Source organism: Arvicanthis niloticus, chromosome 6, assembly GCF_011762505.2.
Source record: "Arvicanthis niloticus isolate mArvNil1 chromosome 6, mArvNil1.pat.X, whole genome shotgun sequence".
Classification (NCBI taxonomy): domain Eukaryota; kingdom Metazoa; phylum Chordata; class Mammalia; order Rodentia; family Muridae; genus Arvicanthis; species Arvicanthis niloticus.
This window is the reverse complement of record NC_047663.1, coordinates 21,097,743-21,121,493: the sequence shown is the minus strand read 5'-3', so window position 1 is coordinate 21,121,493 and position 23,751 is coordinate 21,097,743. Positions and strand designations below refer to the sequence as shown.

The 23,751-nt window shown below is 45.1% G+C and overlaps 2 protein-coding genes across 7 annotated transcripts; one reads left to right on the top strand and one right to left on the bottom strand.

Moving 5' to 3' along the window:
- Nucleotides 1-2: 2 nt before the first annotated feature.
- Cntd1 (cyclin N-terminal domain containing 1) lies at nucleotides 3-9,380 on the top strand. 4 transcript variants are annotated; one of them, XM_034506894.2, is made up of 7 exons: nucleotides 3-454; nucleotides 4,517-4,592; nucleotides 4,843-5,014; nucleotides 5,927-6,053; nucleotides 6,768-6,912; nucleotides 7,565-7,661; nucleotides 8,145-9,380. In XM_034506894.2, exons 1-7 carry the CDS (start codon nucleotides 286-288, stop codon nucleotides 8,304-8,306), a joined length of 948 nt encoding a protein of 315 aa, XP_034362785.1. In that variant the 5' UTR covers nucleotides 3-285; the 3' UTR covers nucleotides 8,307-9,380. The 4 variants fall into 4 exon arrangements, with proteins under 4 accessions (XP_034362785.1, XP_076791887.1, XP_034362784.1 ...); XM_076935772.1 differs by having other exon boundaries at nucleotides 27-49; nucleotides 5,891-6,053; XM_034506893.2 differs by having other exon boundaries at nucleotides 100-454; nucleotides 5,891-6,053.
- Nucleotides 8,950-22,499, bottom strand: Becn1 (beclin 1). Of its 3 annotated transcripts, XM_034506890.2 has the most exons (12): nucleotides 22,341-22,499; nucleotides 21,940-22,068; nucleotides 19,094-19,161; nucleotides 16,334-16,392; nucleotides 15,605-15,695; nucleotides 15,363-15,499; nucleotides 15,040-15,234; nucleotides 14,402-14,548; nucleotides 12,021-12,170; nucleotides 11,096-11,156; nucleotides 10,445-10,587; nucleotides 8,950-9,656 (listed from the first exon to the last, which is right to left on the bottom strand). In XM_034506890.2, exons 2-12 carry the CDS (start codon nucleotides 22,064-22,066, stop codon nucleotides 9,488-9,490), a joined length of 1,347 nt encoding a protein of 448 aa, XP_034362781.1. In that variant the 5' UTR covers nucleotides 22,067-22,068; nucleotides 22,341-22,499; the 3' UTR covers nucleotides 8,950-9,487. The 3 variants fall into 3 exon arrangements, with proteins under 3 accessions (XP_034362781.1, XP_034362782.1, XP_034362783.1); XM_034506891.2 differs by lacking the exon at nucleotides 19,094-19,161 and having other exon boundaries at nucleotides 22,341-22,479; XM_034506892.2 differs by lacking the exons at nucleotides 15,605-15,695; nucleotides 16,334-16,392; nucleotides 19,094-19,161; nucleotides 21,940-22,068; nucleotides 22,341-22,499 and having other exon boundaries at nucleotides 15,036-15,234.
- Nucleotides 22,500-23,751: the final 1,252 nt, after the last annotated feature.

The following is a 23,751-nucleotide window of genomic DNA, read 5'->3' as shown; positions in this document are numbered from 1 at the left end:
TTTCTGGGTAGAGGCAGGGTCTCTCCGCCCTAGAGGAGAGACAGGACAGGTGAGAAGCGGCCTGTTTTCTGATTGGCTGAGCTCTCCGTGGCAGTTGGGGCGCGAAAAGCTGTTGACAGTTCGAGGCCCTGGTGGACATTACGTTTTCCTCAGATTCGAGGCAAGGACAAACATATAGAAAGGAAAGGAAGAATCCAAGGTGTGGCAGAAGATTCTGGAAATAAGCTAAGGAAGCCAGTTTGTGGATCCCGTGAACTGTACAGGTGCTCCAAAAGACTTCTGAATATGGAAGGACCCTTGAGGCCAAGACTGGTTAACTGCAGTGACTTTCAGTTTGGAGTGGTTGCCACAGAGACCATCGAAAATGCTCTGCTTCACTTGGCCCAGCAGAATGAGCAAGCCGTGAAGGAGGCTGCGGGACGGAAGGGGAGCTTCAGGGAGACCCGGATCGTGGGTGTGGATACAGAGTGGGATGTCGGGTTTACAGGAGTCGTGGGAGCCATGACCTTTGTTTTTCACTCAAATATTTTGTTAGTACTCTTGTTATGCTAGGTCGTGGGCCTTATAAGTGATGAACGAGGCTTACCAGAACTCTTACTCTTAATTTCTTTCCTCCTCTTCCCTGCCCCCACCCCTGCTTTTTTATTTATTTATTTATTTATTTATTTATTTATTTATTTATTTATTTATTTTAGACAAAGTCTCACTGTGGAGCCCTGGCCTGGAACACTCTGTAGCCTAGACTGCTAGACTGGCCTGGAACTCAGAGATACGGTTGCCTCTGGCTCCCAAATGCTGGGATTAGAAGCGCATGGCATCATGGGGAGTTGCGCCCTCCTATGTTTATTGCTGTTTTGCCAGCATGTATGTCTGTGTGAGGGTGTCCAGTCACCTGGAACTGAGATTATAGACAGCTGTGAGCTGCCATGTGGGTGCTGGGAATTGAACCCTGGTCCTCTGGAAGAGCAGCCAGTGCTCCTAACTGCTTGAGCCATCTCTTGAGTCATCTCTCCAGCCTCCTTACTCTTTTTTTTTTTTTTTTTTTTTGTAAACGTGTTTAGAGTGCTTATCATTTCCCTTGCCTGGTATAGAAAGAGGGAACTACAATCTAGCCATTGCTCTCAGACCGTGTAGCCTTTGGGTGGGAATAGTTAACATATGAACAAGTAGGCACAAATATGATATGAGAATAATTGACACAGAATACAAGCTATTATGAGAATTTAAAGGAGTGCTAAGATGAGGTCCAGGGATCGAATGATACCATGAATAAAGCTTTGGAAGGCAGGAAGGAGGAAGGAAGTGGAGGGTACAGTTGTAGCCCAGGTTGGCCAGAGCATACGGAAAAACCATAGAAATTAAGACCAGGAAAGTAGTTTGGAGACATTCCAAGCAGAAGTTTGAATGTCTGTTGTGGGGCGAGGAAGACTTTATACTTGGTTTAGCAGGAAAATAAGAAGATACTAAAGTTTGTTATTTTTTATTGAACTATTTTGGATGTGTATGTGTATTTTGTCTGAATGTATGTGTATGTACCACATGTAGTTGGTGCTAGGAGCAACCAGAAGACAGTGTCAGATCTCCCAAAACTGGAATTATAGGCAGTTGTTAGCCACCTGATGTGGATGATGGGAATTGAATCCAGGTCTTCTGGAAGAGCAGCCAGTGCTCTTAACTGCTAAGCCATCTCTGTAGAGCGAAGAAGACGCTGAAATTTAAATGAGGAAGCAGTGTGGCTGTAATTTTCACCCTGGTAAAAATTATTTTGTATGTGGTCTAAAGGATGGAGTTGAATAGAGGAGGGGGGAGCCTGTGTGTAGTCAGAGTGATAACAGACAATGGCAAGAGTGGATTTAAAACAGCTCAGAGGCAAAATCTAGAAACTCGAGTTTTTCATTTAAGAGATGAAGATGGGAAAGATGACTGTCAAAGGGCTGAGCCTCAGAGACTGGCAGCCCAGTGGTGCCATTCGGAGCAACATACACACAATGCAAAAGTAAGGAGTCGTGATGTTTGTTTGGGAGGCAGTTGTTTTGACTTGGATCTAGCGAGTTTAAGATCTTGGAAGAACATTCAGAGGAAGGTTAATAGCAGACTGTTTTAAAGGCTCAGAGCCAGAAAAAAAGGTTTTAAAATTAGTCCCATGATACTTCTAGATGGGAGAGAAGAGAAGCAGGTCAATGACAGTTCCTTGGGAAACATTTTGTGCTCAGGGAATTGGAACAAGGAAGAGTTAATAAGATGAGCTGCATGTGGTGGCTCATGCAGTAATCTCAGGACTGGAGAGATGACTTGGCACTTAAATCCACTTGCTACTTTTTCAGAGGACCCAGGTTTAGTTTCCAGCATCCACACAGGCAGGCTCACGATCACCTGTAAGTCTAGTTCCAGGGGACCCAACGTGTGCTCTTTGCAAGAATGTAGGGTATTCTCTCTCTCTCTCTCTCTCTCTCTCTCTCTCTCTCTCTCTCTCTCTCTCTCTCTGTCTCTCTCTCTCTCCCCCACAGGGCCTGGAGAGAAAGCTCAGTAGTTGAGAGTTTGTGATGCTCTCCCAGGGGACCCAAGTTCCGTTCCCTGCGCCCACAGGAGGCAGCTCATGACTGCCTCTAACTCCAGTTCCAGGGGCTCCAACAGCTACCAAAAGCGATGCACTCACATACACACATATACAATTTTTAAAATATTTTTTAAAAGTTAAATAATAAACAAAACCCCATCACCAACAAAACTTCACCAACAAATAGTAGTTGGGGAGACATTTTTGAAGGCAACAAGAGAGTTTTGAAAAGACCTTGGTCAGCAGTTTCTGATGCTTCCAGGGTATCCACAGATGTGAAACCTTGGAAGAGGACCCTGTTAGTTCATAGTCAGGAACAGTCTCTGGCTTTTGATGTAATTGTTTTAGCAAACTGGGAGCAGCAGAAAGCAAACTGTGGCAACAAGGGAGAAAGGTGAAATGGAAGGAGCAAGCAGGACAGCCTGTGTTAAATTCAGCAGCGATGAGGTCGGGGTGCTGTATCTCAGAGGCTACAAGATCTTGTATGCAGTAGTCCAATTTTGAATGCAGTAGTCCACTTTTGTATGCAGGAGAGCATGCAGTAGCAGAGGAGAAGCCGAGAGCAGGGTGTGACCATAATCCCTTCTGCCTAACCCAAAGTCAGGTTCCTCGAGAAACTAAGTAAGTCTTAACAAATCCAAAACAAAGTCACAGATCTGGGAGCATGCATCCCCTGGACTAGGAAATAAAGCCTAAGGTCCAACAAATAAAAGGTCAAGGGTCTGGCCCATAAACGTAGAGTTGTGTTTAATTCTCTTCCTGGATGGAACTTATCAGCCAGGGCTGTGGTCTTTGTAAGAAGGCTTTGTGTATAAAGCTATTTGTAATTTGTGTATTGCTAAAGTGTCTTGTGATAGCTTGATTTTAGTTTTTTTGTAGACTTATTTATTTATTTTTTTTAGACTGGGTCTCATGTAGCTCAAGCTGACCTTCAGTTTCCCTGTGAAGATGTCCTTGAACTCCTGATCCTCCTGCCTCTACCTGCTGAAATCATGGGCATTGCCAGTTATAGGCATGTCCAATCATTTGTTTTTCTTCTAAGAAAGTCCAGTTTTTTTTTTTTTTCTCGGAAGACATATGACAATTTGATTATGTGCATACAGGCTGGGGTAAAGGATTCCCCACTCTGTAACTCTTTGCTGATTAATGATAAAGGTTCTTAGGTCTTCAGTTTTCTTTACTGAAAACTGACATTTACCCTCGTTTCCACCCTCTAATGATATTGCAAGCTAAATAAAATTTTATCTAGGGCTGTTCTTTCAAAAGGAAACAGAAGCGGGATAAACTCTTGCCAAGGTATCTTACACTCCCCACCTCCTAAGGATTCTTTCCCTCTAAACCGGGCTGTGTCCTTTGAGTTGGGGGTGTTTCTTCAAAACAAGTCAGTCCACAGTAACACTAGAGATTTACCCAACAGACTGGTGGTGGAGAGCTGGTGACCAGCTGCAAGGTGAATTGTGTTTGTAAAGCAATGGGAGTTCTGCAGAGGGAGGTTACTAAGCAAACAGTGTCATAAAGACTGTGGACGCTCCCAGAGGGACCTTTCTGTTCCTGCCAACATTCCACTGAAGACAGAATATAGGGGTTAGGGTTTTTATCCAAGAATCCTCATGGAGCTAGGGGTTACCAGCAGGAGGTCGAGACCAACTAGGCCAGCTGGTATGTTTGTGTGTAACTGACCAAACCTTTGTCAGCCGAGACTCAAAGGAAGGCTCAAGGGTCACTGAGGGGCTTGGTGATCCCTTGACTTTGGCGCAGAGTCAGGCTCCTTTCCATGCCTCTGATCTGCCTATTGGCAGCAAAGGCAACTAGGCTCAGCTTTGCTTGTCCCCGGCTCATCTTTCTCACCTCTTGACCCTCCTCTCTCAGCTCCATCATGGCTTTTACACGATGCCAAGAGTTCACAGAGTGGCTTGGGTTGCACCTTGTGAATTAAGCTCTTCTTTCCTGTCTTGGCAGAGTTTGTTTTTCTCCTGTCTGAACAATGGTGTCTGGAGAAATCGGTGAGCTACCAGGCTGTAGAAATCCTAGAAAGGTAAAACTCTTGCATGAGACCTTTGTGCTGGTGCCCCTCAGAATGGCTGGGTCCCTGGATCATCACACAGCCCTGGTCACCCCTTTATGTAGAGTCTGGCTGGGTTGCACCCTCCTTTTTACTTGCAAATGTAGTTCTCCTCGCCAGTATTTGATACCCAGCAGGATAAGATATAGCATGTCTACCACACAGAGTCCCTGTAGTCGGTGTCACTGGGAGTTACCCTCTTCTTTTGATTTCCCCCTTACAGGTTCATGGTGAAGCAGGCAGAGAGCATCTGTCGGCAAGCCACACTCCAGCTGAGAAGTAACGAGACTGAGTTGCAGAGCTGGAGGACTCTGAGAGAGCAGCTTTGCAACAAGTTCATCCTCCGTTTGGTGTCGTGTGTTCAGCTGGCCAGCAAACTGTCCTTCCACTACAAAGTAAGGAGCTGGGTTGCTCGTGGGCACCTGGGTGTCAGCGGGAAAGCAGCTCATTGAAGGTGCCTGTGAGAAACCCACTGCTAAGCTAGGTGACACTACTCATGTGGAAATTCCAGAGTGTAATTATGCTTCCTAATCGTGCCTCCTGAATACACGCACAGTCACACAGTGGCAGTTATTAAATAGCCTGGAGTTCTGTTCCCAAAGTATAACTGCTGGACGGGTGCCATCATTCATACAGGTCACCTTCCCTCCCCTTGGACTTAAGGACAGTTTACATAAGGTACCTGAACTACCAACATGCCTATCAGCATTAAAGGCCCATGGTTACACCTAAAAAGGATAAAATGTTCCCACACCACTGTCCAGTGCCTGTATAGTGTAATCACTCATTCAGCAAATAGTGATTGAGTCTCTTCTATGGCCCAGTGCTTCAGTAGATACCATGTCATGGCCACCACAGTAAGAAACATTGTCTGTCTCCAGGGACCCCTTACCTCGTGGGAAAAGGCATAGGGGTAAACAGGCCAGAAAGTCAATAAAATAAAACATAGTGTAAACCCAGGGCTAAGAGTGGGTCTCGACGGCCTTGCTGAGTCAAGGGATTTTTTTTTTTTTTAAAGAAAGTGAATGATTGGAACTGGTAGGTGGTATCTGGTGGCTACAAAGAAAATCAGAACAAAATTAGGGAGGGCAGAGGGGAAGGACCAGACAGAAGGGCAGGGAATCCAGCATGCTCTATGACTTGAAGGGAGAACTTGGGCTTAACTGCAAGTAATCCTGCTTGCATAACGTAGTGGGCTTGAAGGGCTTTGCTGTGAGGGCATATGACCTGCGTCCTGACGGCTCTCCGCTGCCTTTGCTTTCTTTGCTCAGATTGTCAGCAACATTACAGTCCTGAATTTCCTCCAGGCTCTTGGATATGTATACACCAAAGAAGAACTGCTGGAGTCAGAGCTTGATATTTTGAAGTCCCTGAACTTCCAAATAAATCTGCCCACTCCTCTGGCGTATGTGGAGATGCTGCTTGAAGTTCTAGGTACTTTATTAAATATGTCAGATGTGGGTTGGAGACTTCCAAAGCAGGCAAAAAAACAAATGTGCCTAGGGATTTGGGAACAGGAGACACAACCTACCAATGAGGAGCAGCGGGAAGGAAGCCTGTGTTTCTGGATGACCGACAATGTCCCTCTAGCACTAGTCAGGGGAGGTAGCTCAGAGGTCTAGCACCTGGTTTCTATTTGGATTCATTAGACACTTTTTTTTCTTCTGTGTAACAGCCCTGGCTGTTTGGGAACTCAATTTGTAGACCAGGCTGGCCTCCCAAGTGCTGGGATTAAAGGTGTGCATTACACACCTCAGTCATTAGGCATTTTCTTATTGCAGGATCCAAGGGTTTATGGAGAAGCATAAGACAAAACAATGGTACTGTAATTGTATGTATGTATTTCAGATGAAGATCTATCCTTTTAAATTAACCTTCTGGCCAGGCACATGCCTTTAATCCCAACAGTTGGGAGGCAGAGGCTAGCCTGGTCTACACAAAGTTCCAGGTCAGCAAGGGCTACAAGGTGAGATCCTGCCTCAGCAACAACAAAACAAAAACAAAAAAAGCCCTGACCTTCTGCTAACAGATTTTTCATTGTTGAGCATAACGATCAGGAAGAACATTAGCAACTAAACAGCTTTATGTCCTAAGATTATGATCAGAGAGCAAGACTCATGTTCCCTTCCATCCACATACTCCACATAGGGTACAATGGCTGTTTGGTCCCTGCCACACAACTACATGCAACTTGTCTGACCCTCCTTGACCTGGTCTATCTTCTGCATGAACCCATCTATGAGAGCCTGTTGAGAGCTTCAATTGAGAATTCTACACCCAGTCAGCTGCAGGGGTAAGAAACTGTTCTTAAGTAGGCTCCTTCTGGGGATGCACAGTAGGGGACAGACCACACGGATAGGAATCTGGGGTTTGGAGCTCAGTGGTGGAGTACCTGTCTAGTAAACCCAGTGCCCAGCACTGAGAACCAACACAGGTTAATTGGTTTTTATTAACTTCCATTTTGTGGTTTAGATGCAGATGAGTTAACCCAGGAAACTCTAAAGGTTTTTACTATTAAATTACTTCAAATAATTAACATTCTTTTCTAGTTCTTCCTTTGCAACTACTTACAAATTGAGACTGCTAGGTTGCTTTTATAGTCACCTGAGTGGGGGAAAGAAAAGCCTGTCACATGGCTGCAAGTTGGTCAAAAGTATTTGATTACTGTAAAGTCAGACTGGCCAAAGCCTCACAGTTACATTTGTTAGGAAGGCAGATGGAACAACAAAAGGCCTATCAGCCACTCAGGACACAAGATACATGTTTAATCCCAGGTGAGCTGGGGGGACATCGGACAGCAGATCAGCTATTATCTGAACCCCCCTTTTTTCCCTGTGTTTAAAAGTACATGATTAACATGAACAACTCATAGCTGAAGCTCCATGACCTTAGAATTTAGGACATTTCATACTCGTTCCAAAATTAATATGGTTTTAATTATTCAGGGAAAAGTTTATCTCTGTGAAGGAAGACTTTATGCTGTTGGCAGTTGGAATCATTGCAGCGAGCGCCTTCATCCAAAACCATGAATGCTGGAGTCAGGTATGCACCACTGAGCACGATCAGCCCAGTGAGAATTTAATAGAAAGCATTCCCCCATCAGTTAAAGGAACACGGAGACAGTGTGCATTACAGAGGTGCCAGGACCCAGGGACTGGATGATAATCAAGGCGGGAGGGTTGGAAAACCAGAGTAGGATGCAAATGTTTCCGTTTTATGAAATTGGCAATAGAGGCCCATGTTCCATTTCCATTTATAGTTATGACCCACTGTTCTATCCTTTATGGGGGAAACAAGTAACAGCAGAAAGGGTACACGGTAACGCTATCAGGGAAGTAACACTTGGCAATCAACGTAGGAATCTGGATTGAATCTTCCCTCTGCATTCAGAAAAATGAAAAGCTTGTGAGGCTTGAGAGAACATTTCAAGCAAGTATTTATGTTTGTGTATGTGTGTGTGCACGAGTGTTTGTGCACTAAAATATGTTGAGATTACTTAGTAAGAAGACATGTGTCTTTCTGAAGGTTCTAGGGCATCTGCAGAGTATCACTGGCATTGGCTTGGAAAGCATTGCTGAGTTCTCTTATGCAATCCTGACTCACAGCGTGGGAGCGAACACTCCCGAGCAGCCTGTTCCCCACAAGGCAGCCAGAGCGCTGAGGACTGCTGCTTCCTCTAACACGTGAGGCTGGCTGACCTACACCGCCTTCTGTCACTGGACCCCCTTTCCTTGTTTACTTTCAAACTCAGGGTACAAAAATTCCAAGTTTCCTTTGAACAGTGTTTTGTATTCCAATTTCAGGCATGTTATTTTTTTTTCCACATCAGAGATAGTGATGGGAGACAAACTTATCTGTTGTGTCATGGCAGGCTAAAATACACCAAAGAATTGGATGGAGTTAAGATTGTGAAATTGGTTCATTTTTGTTTGATAAGACTTTTAATTGTTTCTAATTTAATCTAAGAGGTAATGTCAGGTAGAGGCAGAGGATCTAAAACACTTGACCTTGACTGAATCTCTCTGAAGTAGCCTTTCTTCCCTTGCTCCTGCTACAACTGGTTTTTCGTTTGTTTTGTTTCTTGAGACAGGGTCTCACTCTTCAGCCCTAGCTGCCTTGCAGCTCACTACACACCAGACAGGCTGGAATTCAGAGGCTCACTTGCCTCGTCTCCTGAGTGCTGGAGCTAAACACCGTCATTCTGGTTCTTTATCTCCTTTTTAAACTAAGGCATGTTTTAACAGGATTTCTACCAAACTGACTGAAACTCAATTCTTCCACAACACAAAATACTCAATTTTAAGGAAAAACATACTGGCATACCACTTGGTAATTAACAGACCATAGCAAATCCTTTATTACAAATAATTAATCTCTCCACGTCTCAGACAGCATTCTGTAATCCCACTAGACAGCACAGTAGGTGTCCAGCACTAGAAGTGAGGACACAGTTAAACTGCTAACTTCTGACCTGGTGTCCTTTCCCCACATTACCCAACTGTGCCTGCCACAGCGTCTCATCTCAAAACTTCTGTTTCATATCGTAAGTGCAGGAAGTTGAGAGAGATAAAATCCAGTGAAAACACATTAATGTCAATTCAACTTAAAAAAGAAAACAAAGCAAATTTAAATTAGTTGTTTCAGGAAAGAGGGAAAGGACGGCATGGGGTTGAGTCAAAACTATGGCAGGGCTCTTTGCTATCCATGGCGTGTACTCTGGAAACTCTCTGTCATATTTGAAAATAAAGTAGCTTTTGTGAATTTTGATATTGTAAACATGTGGTTTAATATTACCCAAATTTAATTTAAAGCATCTTCCAAACCAAAGTGTAAAACCTTAAAGGCAAGGTTATCCCCTAAGGAACAAGTCACTTGTTATAAAACTGTGAGGACACCCAAGCAAGACCCCACTTCAGATTCGTGAGCATGAACTTGAGTGCTTTTGTCCACTGCTCCTCGGAGTTGAACTGGGTTTTGATGGAATAGGAGCCGCCACTGCCTCCAGTGTCTTCAATCTTGCCTTTCTCCACATCCATCCTGCAGGTGGACATAGCAGACCTTGTTAGTAACAGAGCCAACTTAAAGTCAGTTCAGGCAAATAAATGGGCAGGGACTTGATCATGAGACCATTCACGTCACCTTATCTAATAAAGAATGCCTGGCAAAGCATTACCACTAGTGTATTTTGGATTTGCTTGAAAGCCTAAAATCAGAGGCTGTCACAAGAGCCTCATTGTCATGGCAGAGTACAGGACAGGAGACACACCCACACAGGAGGGAGTGAAGGTTACAGTACTTTTCACTGTCTGCCTAGGGATACCCAAATTCAAGGAGCAGAGGGTGAGGCAGAATAAACTGTATTCGGGTGTGAGAAAATTCAACTTTCCCCCCTCTCTTTCCTCACTATAAAACATATGCTATTTAAAATCCCACATTCTCCCTGCCTCAGCCCAGAGTGCTGGGGTTATAGGTGTGCCACATCTCACCTGGCTTCTGAACTTAGGATCCTGAACTAGTTAGTCTCTATGCTGGGGGGCTACACTGCCTGCGAGAAGCATTCTTGTCTATTTCCAAAGGCTGCAGGGAAAGCCTTTCTGAAATGAGACTGCAAACTCAAGCCAAGGAAATCCTCATCAGCACCTAAAACAATATTCTTTACTCGGGACCAGGGGGCTGCACTGTTCTGCTTGCAGTACCACCTCAGTCCCTACCCATTAATGTCACGTAATTGCGGACTCTTCCTTTTTGCCGTTTTTACTGTCTGTTTTCATTCACTGGCCCTTTAATTCAACTGGTCCCTCAGGGGATACAGGGCAAATACTTACCTGTATGGAAGACAAAATCGAGTCTCTCCTTTTTCCACCTCTTCTTTGAACTGCTGCACACAGTCCAGAAAAGCTACCATTGCATGGTCAAACTTGTTGTCCCAGAAAAAACGCAATCCCCCAGAACAGTATAACGGCAACTCCTGCCCAAGAAGAAAGAACTGGCTGTGGCCATGTCCCCAGTTGTCCCCTGGCCTCCAAGCACCCAAGCTTTGTCTGCGCCCACCAGAACATGTATTATAGTTGACCAATGACTTCAACAGCCCTCAACAACTCCAAAAGCAACAGGCAAACACCAGCTCTTGGCAGCTTCCGTACCAATGGAAATGTACTGAACTTCTGTATATTCCCCACCCTTGAGTCCATGATTTCCTCTGATCTGACAGACTCTCTTTCAACAGGATATAAAAGACAAATTTTTTTCTGTAACCCCCAAAGAGCTAAGTCTGAACAAGATGTTGGCTATAGTCTGAGAAAGACAATGAAAGTGTCAGAAGATATAAAAATTATGCCTTTTTAAAGTCACAAGGCCCTTTGTATTTTAGGCAAGCACTCTTATCTCCAAGCCTCATCCCTAGGCGCCAGTGAACCCATCTTGTTAGGATAAGCATGAACTCTCTAAGCCAGTGCAATTAAGACCTCCCAGAATACCTTAGATTTGTCTGTCAGAGACTCCAGGTACGAATGATTTCCATAGGGAACAAGTCGGTACCTAAAGTGGGGATGCAGAGAGATGGATACAAGACTCTTCCTACAGCTATCATTGCAAAGTTGCAACCCAGTCTTTTTTTAAGACAAGGTTTCTCTGTGTAGCCCTGGCTGTTCTGGAACTTGTTCTGTAGACCAGGCTGGCCTTGAACTCAGATCCACCTGCCTTCTGCCTCCCAAGTGCTGGGATAAAGATGTGAGCAACCACCACTTGGCTGCAACCCATTAATTTTCAATCTACATATACATCTTACCCAAAGACTTTACTATTCACTCCCAACTCCTATAGAATCCATGTTTAAAGTCTTAAATGATTCCATCTATTATACAACAGCAGGGGAGGAGTTCCTCAATTAATGTATGTTGTAGCTTACTTTTGCTTTATTTTTCAAACGACAGTCTCCCTATGTAGGCCAGCTGACTTTGAACTTTTGATCCTCCTGTCTTAGCTTCTCCATTTGATGCCATGCCTGGTATTTTTGGTTTAGAAGGTGAATATAACTTTTGGCCTGTAGGATGCCTTTGTCCCAGGATAGCTGTGAATGAGGCTGAACACATTTGTAGACCACAATATCAAAAGGTTGGAGAGTAGAGTTTTAAGAACAAAACCTGAAACTTTTTTAGGGAAAAATTGGGTTCTGGGGACTGTTGGAAACCACTGCTAGAGTCATACCGGTTGATGACTACTGCATGGTATCACAGGCAAGAGCCCTGTGATGAAGGGAAACCACAGGCCCTTCCCCCACAGGAAAGCCTGTCTCCTGGCGGCAAGGCTTCTTGCCACAGTGGAGCAGTCCCAGCTGTACAGACGGACTAAGTCACAGACACACCTCACCCAGGATGCTATGGAAGAGCTGCACTTTCTCACCTCTGAAATTTCAGACCCATCTTATTGGCCAAAGCATGGAGCAGCAGCACTGTCTGGCCCCAGGCAGCATTGATTTCATTCCATTCCACAGGAACACTGGGCAGGCGACCCAGTCTGAAGTTATTGATTGTGCCAAATTGTCCACTGTGCCTACAGAGGAAAAGGCAGAAAAGGTCAGGGGAGAGAAAAACATTATAAAACTCGAGATTTCCCACTTTCACCCATGCCTACCCTGAACCCCTCTCCTTTTCTACCAATCCATATACCTAAGCTCTCCTTGGCATTTTGAATGAATCCCCCAAACCTCCCAAGGCATCATCTTTGCCACCTGCTTCAGTGCCAAAGTGGAAATCTGAGAGTCACTGAGTTCTCTCCTGCTCCTGACAAACAAACAAACAAACAAACAAACATCAAAGTCCCCAAGCCCCACTGAGTCTGCCTCCTGCTACTCTTTTAGACTCATGTGCGTGAGTGTTGGCCTTCATGTATGAATGTGCACTACATGCATGCCTAGTGCCCACAGAGGTCAGATGAGGAAGTCAGACCCCTTGGGATTGCAGTAATGGAAAGTTGTCAGCTAGGGGCTGGTGAGATGGCTCAGCAGTTAAGAGTACTGACTGCTCTGCCAGAGGTCCTGAGTTCAATTCCCAGCAACCACATGGTGGTTCACAACCATCTGCAATGGGATCTGATGCCCTCTTCTAGTATGTGTCTGAAGACAGCTGCAGTGTACTCATATAAATAAAAAATAAATAAATCTTAAAATAAAAAAGAAAGAGAAAATGGTGTGAGCTGCAGTGTGGGTTTGGGAATCAACTTTGGGTCCCTTGGAAGAGCAGCTGGTGAGCTAACAGCTGAGCCACCTCTCCAGCCTGGTGCTGAGTTATTGACCCCAGGCTCATTGGTGTATTTATTGAACTAGTAACTATTGAGTGTTGCTGTGTGGAAGGCACTATGCTAACCACCAGGAGGGTCAAGAAAACAGTCCAGAGTCAGTCTGCTAGTTATTTATGATCTAGAAGGAATGCATACATAATAGGCAGGTGTGTTACAGTGTGATAATGAGAGGCCCAGGGTGAGAACAGGGGAGAGTTCTTTCCCAGTTTGGGGAGATGCATGGAAAATTCCCCACAGAAGGCTGATGTGTCTGAGAGGTGAAGTAGATGTCCACAGAGAAGGAGTTGTTCCTGGCAGAGAACATCGTGTGCACAGAAACAGGAGCAAGGGAGTGGTGGATGTAAGAACTGAAAGGACCTTATTGTGACAGAAATGGAGTGTAAGGGGCAAGTGGCTGGATATGAAACTGGAGAGTTACCATTCTTAAGGCATTTGGGATTGATCCCAGGCAGAGGGAATGATTGAAGCATTTTACACAGGGAGGTGACATGAGTTCATTTGCATTTGTGAATGGTAGATTTACTTACACGTGAGAAATGCTCTGGAAAGGAGGTGTGCTGCTGGGACTCCAAACTGAAAACGAATAGCAGTCTGGAGATCAGGGAAGTAGATGGAGGTTTTTTTTTTTTTTTTTTTTTTTTTTTTTTTTTTTTTTTGAGACAAGATTCCTAAGTATAACCACTTTGGGTGACCTGGAACTCACTGTGTAGATCAGGCTGGCCTGAAACTCACAGAGATCTGCCTCCCAAGTGCTGGGATTAAAGGTGTGCAGCACTTGCCTGGCAGAAGTAGACAGATTTAAGACAAGTAGAAAGGTGCTAGAGAGATGGCTCAGTCATGGTTAAGAGTGCTCATTGCTCTTGTGAAGGATTTGTTCAAATTTTTAGCACATGGTTGCTCACAACCATCCATAACGACAGTTCCAGGAGATCTGGTAGGTATGTGTTGGTGCACATTCATACATGAAGGCCAACACTCACGTACATGAGTCTAAAAGAGAGTAGCAGGAGGCAGACTCAGTGGGGCTTGGGGACTTTGATGTTTGTTTGTTTGTCAGGAGCAGGAGAGAACTCAGTGACTCTCAGATTTCCACTTTGGCACTGAAGCAGGTGGCAAGGATGATGCCTTGGGAGGTTTGGGGGATTCATTCAAAATGCCAAGGAGAGCTTAGGTATATGGATTGGAAGAAAAGGAGAGGGGTTCAGGACAATTTGGCCTGGCTAATAAAATAATTTAAACGCAGCATCAGGCACCAAGATTTGGTGGGCAGATGCAAACACTAAACACTTGTGTGTGCATGCATACTCTCATGCACACACACATCCCACATTATACCTATCCTATTAAGAATGGGAGGAACCTGTCGTAAACCTGGCATAGGGGAAGAGGACCTACAGTGCCTCTGCTATGCGGAGGTGGCCACCCTGGTGTGCTGCTAACAGCTCAGGTCCAGATATGAAGTGCTTCACAGACACCCTCATTACCAGATATGGAAGGTCGCATTGAAGACATTGGTTTTCTTGAGCTTGTCCAGCTGCACCTGGGCATACCGCATCTGGTTCTCTACACTCTTGAGCTCGTCGTCCAGCTCCAGCTGCTGCCGTTTAAATTCACTGTATTCCCGCTGGTACCTGTGAGTAGTCAAGGGGACCAGAAAAGGCTGATGGTAGAGGCCGCAGCTCGTCTCTGCTCGCCTTCTGAAGGAGTTACTCTAGTGATGTAGTCACATCAATTACACAAACTCTCTACTTTTGGCACTGATTCCTCTCAGAAGAATGTTTTGAGTACAAAGTATAAAAAATGTCTCAAATTCCAGATGCCCAAATTTTAAAATATAGAAGAAAGGACTCTTGTGAACTATGACAAAAAATTTTCTGCAAGCGAGTTTTCAGAGCCCTGGTGCCATCACCACCCAACTAACATCCTTGCTCCACTTCTCATGGCAAGCCTTCCTCCATAGCCCTCCCAACAGGCTTTCGGAAACAGGCCCAGAAACAACCAGCCACACTTGGAGCAGACACTGTGCTGACTGACAGCCCATCTAATCAGACACATTTAGCTGGAACCCACTCCTCCTCCCCATGCTAAAGGCAGAAGGCAGAGGCGCAGGGCAAGCACTCACTGAGCTTCCTCCTGGTCCAGTCTCTCCGCCTCAGCCTGGACCTTCTCCAGGTTTTCTGCCACCACCTTGCGGTTTTTTTCCACATCTTCCAGCTCCTGGATCAGCCTCTCCTCCTCTAAGGCCAACTCCTTCAGCTCCCTCTGGAGCTGCTCACTGTCATCCTCATTCATTTGCTCCAGGATCTCCAAACAGCGTCTGCCAAGGGCACAGACACAGTCTACTGACTAGAGGGCACCTGTTGTTCCACGTGCCTGAGGGGAGGTAGAGCTCATAAGTACCCAGGGCCAAGCAGTCTCCCAGGCCCAGACCCTGGAGGTACTCACTTGTAGTTCTGACATTCATTTTCAGTGACATTGAGCTGAGTGTCCAGCTGGTCTAAGAGAGTATCTGTGCATTCCTCACACAGTGGGTGATCTACATCTGTCTGGCCCGACATGATGTCAAAAAGGTCTCCAGTGACCTGGAAGTATGAGACAGTCAGGATAGGGCCTCTCCTGGGCTACCTGCCGAGCCACCCCTGTAACAACGACACGCAATTCTTGACAGTGAAATAAAGCCAACTTGCCTTGAGTCTCCGGCTGAGGTTCTCCATGGTGCCACCATCAGATGCCTCCCCGATCAGAGTGAAGCTATTAGCACTTTCTGTAGACATCATCCTGCAGATAGCCCCCCGCCCATGGGCCACATGAGGGAGCAGAGAGGCCTCCTCCACCTACTGTGCTACCAGTGGCAGAGACTCTCAAGCACCAGCTGAGGGGCCTCAAGGTGCACACCCACTCCTATCCCAAGTGAACCTCCCAGGGGTCCCTCTCTCCCAAAGGAAGGCCATGCTGGTCTTCACAGGGGTACTATTCAGCACCAGGTTAGCCCGGATGAACTAAGGAGGGAGAGGGGGCATCAAAAATGGATATGTTTATCTCAGCAAAAAAGGAATTACAATCAAGAAAGGCCATTTTTTAATGTTATACTCCTCGACAGCACCTTTTACCTGCTATATCAATGAGAACTAAGAACCTAAACGTCTAACAAGTGCTACTGAAATCTTCTCAAGACGCCATCTCAATCCCTCCCTCAGCAGCCCTCACTTCTTCAGCATTTAGCTCTTCTCACTGTGTAAAGGACTGCAGAGAAAAAAATGAATGCTGAAAGGTGAAGAGTCAGGTAGAAGGAACACAGTTTTCCTAAAAAGAGCCAAAGGCTAGATGATAATTCATCACCTGGTCCCATGTCCTATCTCCTAGGTTTAACTAAAATTCCTCTGGCAAGAAACGGGGGACGGAGGGATAGTAAGCACCTGGCTGCGGGGATGAATCTTCGAGAGACACCATCCTGGCGAGTTTCAATAAATGGCTCCTGAGAAAGAAATAAAGAGTGTTAGAATTCTGGCAACTTAGAGTAGAGCCAATTTCACCAAAAGCCTGAGAACAATTTGGCTTTAGCCTAGACTGATAACCACAAAACTTGATAAACCAGAGCAACTTAAGTGGGTAGTTTTCTGGGTTGGGAGATGGCTAAGTAGATAACGTTCTTTCTAGTCAAGGAACAGGACCTGAATTCAGATGCCCATGGTTTAACAAACAAATGGGTCATGGTGGGACATGGCTTTGATCCCAGCACTCTGGGAGGCAGAGACAGGTATATCTCTGAGGGTTTTTTTGTTTTGTTTTGTTTTGTTTTCACCAGTCTGGTCAACATAGCATAAGAACCAGGATTATAGAGAGAAACCCTGTCTCAACAACAAAACAAACCAAACAACAACAAACTCCCCATAAAATAAAAATAAACTAAACAAAAAACAAAAGGTGATCAGGGTGTGCACCTTTCATGATGGAACTGGGAGGACTTTGAGCCTCTCAGCTTAAGTAGCCAGCCTACTCTGCAAGCTCCAGGATCAGATCCAAGTTAGAGACTGTCTCAAAACATAAGGCGGCAACCTAGACAGTCTTTGTACACATGACCTAAGAAAGGGCTCACAGCACAGACAACGCCCTAGAACCATCTGATGATTGCTTTCTTTGATGGGGAACAGCATTGCCTAAGGATATCAGACTTTATCTGTGGGTCAATTTGCATTTTCTCAACACTTACCAGTTAGTGAAGCAAACACCCTAAAATCAATCGTGGGACAAGGAAAACGGCAGAACAGACCACAGTGAAACTTGCCCATAGCACAAAAGAGACCACTTACGTATTTTTAGTAAAAAAAAAAAAAAAAAAAAAAGATGTTTCTTTGATGCTCTTTAAAGAAATCGGTGGGCCTGTCAGTAACAGAACTGCATGTCTATTATCAATAGTTCTAGAACATTTCTTTTATGTTCAACATTTTGTAACATCACTGGCTTCAGCTGCCTACCTCTTTTGCTTCTTTGCAGGTTTTCTCTGGCCTTGCACCCTAGATTGTCTGAAGAGCACAAGGCCAGAATTAGCAGCCCCAAACCACTTAAGGTTTGCTTTCCCCAATGACAGCAGCCAGGTGGATAAATACTCCCTTATTACACAGGCAAGATAAATCTCAGGAGTGAAACCAGCGCCCTCCACAGGACGACGCTCCACTGGTGTATGACCTTGTCTCCCTCCTAGGCTTCCTTTGCTTTCCATCCATCTGTCTTCTCTATTTTGTACTAGAGTCCCCTGGGGTCCTCTCCCAAAATCAGTCACTTCTACTTAACAATGACCTGCTCCCCACAAAGGAAAAACAAGTTACAACATCTATCTTTGGTAATGAAAACATCTCTATTACTATCATCATCATCATCATCATCATCAGCAGCAGCAGCAGCAGCAGCAGCAGCAGCATCAAACAGAGACTGAACCCAGGGCCTTGCCCACTTCTGAACTTCACCCCCAGTCTCATCACTGACAGCACTAGAATTTAAAAATGACAAATTCTAACACTGCTAATCTTTCATGTCTGTGGTAAGTATTCAACCCACTGTCCAAACAAGATGTTTGTGAATGGAGGCAGTATTCTAGAGAATAAAAGATATAACCAAGAATGCCCAGAGTAACCTGAACACATAGATCACCTCATCTCTGACCTTAGTCATTTATTAAGTTACATTCATTTATTTATGTGTGTGTGCAAGCACATGCCAAAGTGCAAAGGACAACCTGTAGGAGTCCATTGTCTTTCCATTGTGTGAGTTCCAGGGTTTGAACTCAGATCCTTACACTCTTAAGCCCAGGCTGGTGAGAAACTTACAACAATCTTTCTGCTTTCAGCCTTCCAAGTACCTAGAATTCCAGGCCTGAGCCACTGTGCTGGCCTGAAATCACATCTTTAAACACATTTCTAAACTATTATCTATGTATAGGTGTGTGGTTAGAACGCGTGGCAAGCACCTTACCCACTGAGCCATCTCAATGGCCTCATCATCCATCCTTTCCTTGATGCTTTACTCAGCAATTCTGTGCCTTGGGGTACACTTTGGTACCTCCAATGATCTGAGTGGACTCTGTAAACAACTTTCTTCTTTCTTTTTCTGGGGTGCTGGGGATTGAATCTAGGAGCTTGCACCTGCTGGGCAAGCACCAACCCTGAGCTACAACCCCAGCCCTCAACTTAGTATCTTCCTGTTTGCTGTCTGTCTTTAGAGGTCAAGTCTGATGTATTACAGGTTAACATCAAACCTGCTACATATGTACAGATGATCTTGAACTTCTGATCCTCCTGCCTCCAAGCCTCCAAGCCTCCAAGCCCAGTTTAACATGATGCTAGGGATCAAAAAGTAAACACTGCACTAACTGAGCCACAACCCTAGCCCTGCTTTTGTTTTCTTCTTCATATGTTTATCTTAGGCTGGTCTAGAACTCACCATGTAGCCCAGGCTGGCCTCAAATCTGTGATCTTCGGGGCTTTTGCCTCCTATGGCTAGGATTACAGATGGGCAACACCGCGTCTGGCTAGAATATCTCTTATAAACCACTCTTTATTATTAACCCCAAGTCTGGAGGCATCCAACATTGCAGAGATCCAGTCTGTATTCTGGTGTTTTCATATCAAGCCTCCCGTTTAGGTATTATGAGGAGGATGGGGAGAGGGCACTTCTTTTACCTCTCCTGAGTTAGCCTCTTCCTCCTGGGTCTCTCCTGGTTTCGCCTGGGCTGTGGTAAGTAATGGAGCTAAGGGCAAGGAAAATCCTGAGTCAGAAACAGTCTCATCAAAGCAGGATGGCTTAGCAAAGCATGGGGAAGAATCAGAAATTGCCTCATTACCAGCCCCAACCCTACCACAATTCTTGTCTGTCTGTCTATCTACCTCTACCTCCAGGGTCTCACTGTGTAGCCCTGGCTAGCTTGGAAGTCAATAGATAGACCAGATGGGCCTTGAACTCCCAGATATACACCTGTCTGTCTCCTGAGTGCTGGGATTAACAATTTGTGCCACCACTCCTGCCCCATCCCCCTTTGTAAATTCTTTACATAAATAAAAATCTGTTTTCTTCTTGTTACTAGAATGCTGAAATCCTAAAAGTACAATGGGTACCATGACTTCAAGAGTCATACAGAAAGAGTTTTCATGCCCTAGGCAGTTACTTCAAGGTATTTCAGAATAGAGAGCAAGGAATGGGTCTCCGGACCAGGCGTGATTGAACATGTGTTGGTAATTGTTGAAACTAGGTGATGGGCATGCAGGGATTCATTTTATACATAAAACCTTTTAAAAATTTTTTAGAACTTTTTTTTTTTTTTAAAGTATGTGTATATGTGGTATTTCTGGGTGTGGGCTGTTCACATGTGGATAGGAAGAAGGCGTCAGATTACCTGGAGCTGGAGTTACAGGCAGTTGTGAATGACCCGATGTGCCCACTGGAAGCTAAACTTGGTTACTCTGGAAGAGCACTAAATGCTCTTAACCAGTGGACCCTCTCTTCAGCCCTATATTTTAAGTTTTTCCATCACAAAAGTTAGCATCCCTTTTCCCTAGAATAACTGGGAAAGAATAAAAGAATTTTCTGGGAAGCTGTACTCTGACTGTACCCGTGTATCAAGGATGTAGGGTTGGAGATGTGGCTGACAGAATGCTTGGCTAGCCTGAGCGAGGTCCTCATCTCAAACCCTGGCATTGGGAGAGGGCAGAGGAGAGCCAGGCACAGTAGTACTCCTAGCACTTCGGAGTCTGAGGAAATTCAATCATGTGTTTAAAGCTAGCCTCTGTTATATAATAAGACTCTACCTCAAAAACAAAACATCACTAACAAAGACACAGCTAATATACATACAATGACACTCTATTCAGATTTTTTTTTAAAGCGTGAACTTCTGTCATTTAAGACTGAAGGACATACATTAAGTGAAATTATCCAGGCCCAGAAAAGCAAGCCCTGAATGGTCTCATTCATATGTAGTGCATCTCATTTAAACCGAGAGCAAAATGATGGTTATATTCACCAGACGACAGGAGAAAAAAGTTCTGGTGTTCTAATGTACAGTGTAACCATGGGTAAGAGACAAATGTGCCAACCCTGATTTGAACATTGTTATATGTGTATTCAAACATCAAGTGGTACCCTATAAATGCCTAAGATTTTGTTTGTTTGTTTGCTTGTTTTTTTTGTTTTCCGAGACAGGGTTTCTCTGTGTAGCTGGCTGTCCTGGAACTCACTCTGCAGACCAAGCTGGTCTCGAACTCAGAAATCCACCTGCCTCTGCCTCCCAAGTGCTGGGATTTTTTTTTTTTTTTTTTTTTTTTTTTGGTTTTTCGAGACAGAGTTTCTCTGTGTAGCGCTGGCTGTCCTGGAACTCACTCTGTAGACCAGGCTGGCCTCGAACTCAGAAATCTGCCTGCCTCTGCCTCCCAAGTGCTGGGATTAAAGGCGTGCGCCACCACTGCCTGCAATGCCTGAGATTTTTAAAATGTATGAAAATAAGTTTAAAAATGTATAAGGCTGGGCCTGGTAGCATACACCCCTCCTTTATTCCAACACTTGGGAGATGAAGGATGGGTCCTGTCATTACCATTTTTGTGCTTTCAACGCACAAATAACCTTTTAAAATGTGAAAACAAGCCAGGTGTGGTGGCACACACCTTTAATCCCAGAACTCTGAAGGCAGAGGCAGGACAATCCATGAGTTTGAGGCCAGCCAAGGGCTAGCGTGAGACTCTGTCTAAACAAATAGCAAGAATAATAAATTAAAATAAATGTTTTTAAAAAGAAGAAAAATAAGAACTGGACAGACCATTCAGCAGTTTAGAGCACTCCTGCAAAGGACCTAGGTTCGATTCCCAGCCCTCACATGGTGGCTCACAACCACCTGTTCACTCCAATTCAGGGGATCTGACTCCCTCTTCTGGCCTCTTTGGGTATCCAGGCATTCATGTGGTGGACATATATGTAAGCAAAACACTCATATACATAATTAATACTAATAATGAATAAAAATAAAATCAAGGACTAAGGAGATATAACAACAAAGCCGAAGTGTACATGCTAATGCCAGGCCTGTGTACTTGTTTAAACTCACTAGTTACCTCTCACTTCTCCTACACTTAACTGGACTTCAGGTAAGTATATTCACTGACCTCTCTAAACCTCAATTCTTCACTTGTAAGAGGGTGCAACATGGCACTTCCCTTGTTCTTCTCGTTTTTGGAAACAGGGTCTCGTTCTGTAGCCCAGGCTGGATTAGAAGCTGAAGCAGTTCTGAAGCCTCCTGAGTGCTGCAATTATAGACGTGAACCACCAAGCCTGGTTTCCACAGGGACTGTTACTGGATACCTGGTACACTGTTAAGTCCTCAAGAAATTCTGTTATATGTGGATACTCCTCCACTCTGGGGACAATGTCAGAACTCTATTTCTGATGAGGAAACCGAAAGCCAGAGATCGCCACCACAATGTTTCTAAAGTTGCCCATTTCCCACCTTCTTGACCACCCTCTTCCCTCGGATCCTGCTGACCTGTGAGTTCCTGGATGGTGACCCGGTCCAGGATCTTGAAGCTCGTGTCTAGTTTCAGAGGCTGGCTACAGCGCTGGCACACGAAGCTCACCTGCATGGTGCTGCTGGACGCCTTAGACCCCTCCATGCCTGTGACAGCGGAGAAAAGACGATGTTAAGAATCGGCTCCTTTGAACCTTGGGCCCGAGGCTACCTGCTGCCTTGGTGGTGGAGGTGACGAGAAAAATCCCGGTCCGTGCCGTTCCCTCTAGGAGTGGTATGACACGAAGTGGACCCGCTTCCGGGGCAGAGCCCTGCTAAGTCAGTCTGGACTCCCGGGCGGGGAAAGGGGTCACCGAAGTGGCCGCCGGGGAGTCTAGGCTTCTTTCTAAGGTCTCACTTCAGGCCCCGACGCTCTTCACCTCAGGACCCCGGAGCCCGCCACCCAGGCTCTTCTACCGCGGGGGCACGGTGGCCTCGGGTCCACCCCGGAGCGACACCTCCAGAGTTGCCATCGCCGGGTCTTCAGCTACTTCCCGGTCGGCTAGCAGAAGACTTCCGCCAGGGACCGGAAGTGACTATTTGACGGGAGCTGACGCAAGGACCCCTGGTCCAGATCCCTGCTTACTCGGCTCGGGGCGCCATCCAGAGGCTGAGCGGGGAAGCGCAGCATGCGCCGGCAGGTGGGCCGAAGCTGTCCACGCTCTGTTCTGATTTAGAGGGTTCGCTCAAGATTTGTTACTTCCAAGTGGAGCCACTTCTTTATTCCTTAGGTGTCAGGGTGTTGTATGTTCGTTTGTTTGGTGGTTTTTTTGAGACAGGGTTTCTCTGTGTAGCCCTGGCTGTCCTGGAACTCGCCCCGTAGACCAAACTGGCATCAAATTCACAGAGATCTACTTGCCTCAGCCTCCCAAGTACTGTGATTTAAGGCGTGCACCATCACCTTCTGGCAGGTGTCAGTTTATAAAGTGTATTTTTGGGAGACTCAAATTGTCTAAACCCTTCTTCTGAAGGGTGCATTCGGGGGATGGTAAATTTTATCGCTATATGTATGTCTGTATATATATATATGTGTGTGTGTGTGTGTGTGTGTGTGTGTGTGTATGTTATGAATATAATAAAATGTAAATAAACAAAAGTAGGGGCTGGAGAGATGGCTCAGTGGTAAAAGCACTGACTGCCCTTCCCGCCGACCCGGATTGACATCCATACAGATAGACATGCAGGCAAAAAACCAATGAGTGATTGATCATCCTGTTTCTGGAGATTAGGTGAATTTTATTTAAACATTCAATTGTTAACTAGAAAATGGTCAAGACTTAGTCTTATACAATTATAAAGCTAAATAATTTAGAGGTAACCGAGATGTGGTTCATGTTCAATCCCCATCCTCCCACCACCTACAGGAATGGATACACTCACACTCATTTGTATGTTAGTGCAGGAAGGGATGAGTAATAAACCAGAGCAGACTTAAAGTACACAAAACAGGATACAGGTAGATTTAGTATGCAATAAAATTAGTATTTCAAAACAGTAGTGTGGATATGTGTATGTGAGTGCAGGTGCCTGGGGAGGCTGGGAGAGGAGGCTGGATCCCCTCAGCTGGGCTTGCAGGTATTGTGAGCTGCCCAGCGTTGGGAATCTGAACTCAGATCCTTTAGGAAACCAGTATGCACTCTTAGCCACTGAACCAACTCTCAGCTCCATTTCTTTTTAAAAAGTATTTAAAAATTATGGGATTGTTTAGCTAAATTGTAGAATCGCTTATTCAATATAAACTATAACTATTAAAGATAATGGAATAAACACCTAGGTGCGAAATATTATTTA

Bases quoted from the DNA above. Each gene is read 5' to 3' on its own strand.
- Becn1 (XM_034506890.2), bottom strand. From the start codon at position 22,066: ATGGAGGGGTCTAAGGCGTCCAGCAGCACCATGCAGGTGAGCTTCGTG. The intron at 16,393-19,093 runs GTAAAAGAAGTG...TTTCTTTCTCAG, and splicing joins AAGAGGCTAACTCAGGAGAG to GAGCCATTTATTGAAACTCG. The intron at 15,235-15,362 runs GTGAGTACCTCC...TGCCCTTGGCAG, and splicing joins AATGAATGTCAGAACTACAA to ACGCTGTTTGGAGATCCTGG.
- Cntd1 (XM_034506893.2), top strand. From the start codon at position 286: ATGGAAGGACCCTTGAGGCCAAGACTGGTTAACTGCAGTGACTTTCAG. The intron at 6,054-6,767 runs GTACTTTATTAA...TACTCCACATAG, and splicing joins GATGCTGCTTGAAGTTCTAG to GGTACAATGGCTGTTTGGTC. The intron at 7,662-8,144 runs GTATGCACCACT...GTCTTTCTGAAG, and splicing joins ACCATGAATGCTGGAGTCAG to GTTCTAGGGCATCTGCAGAG.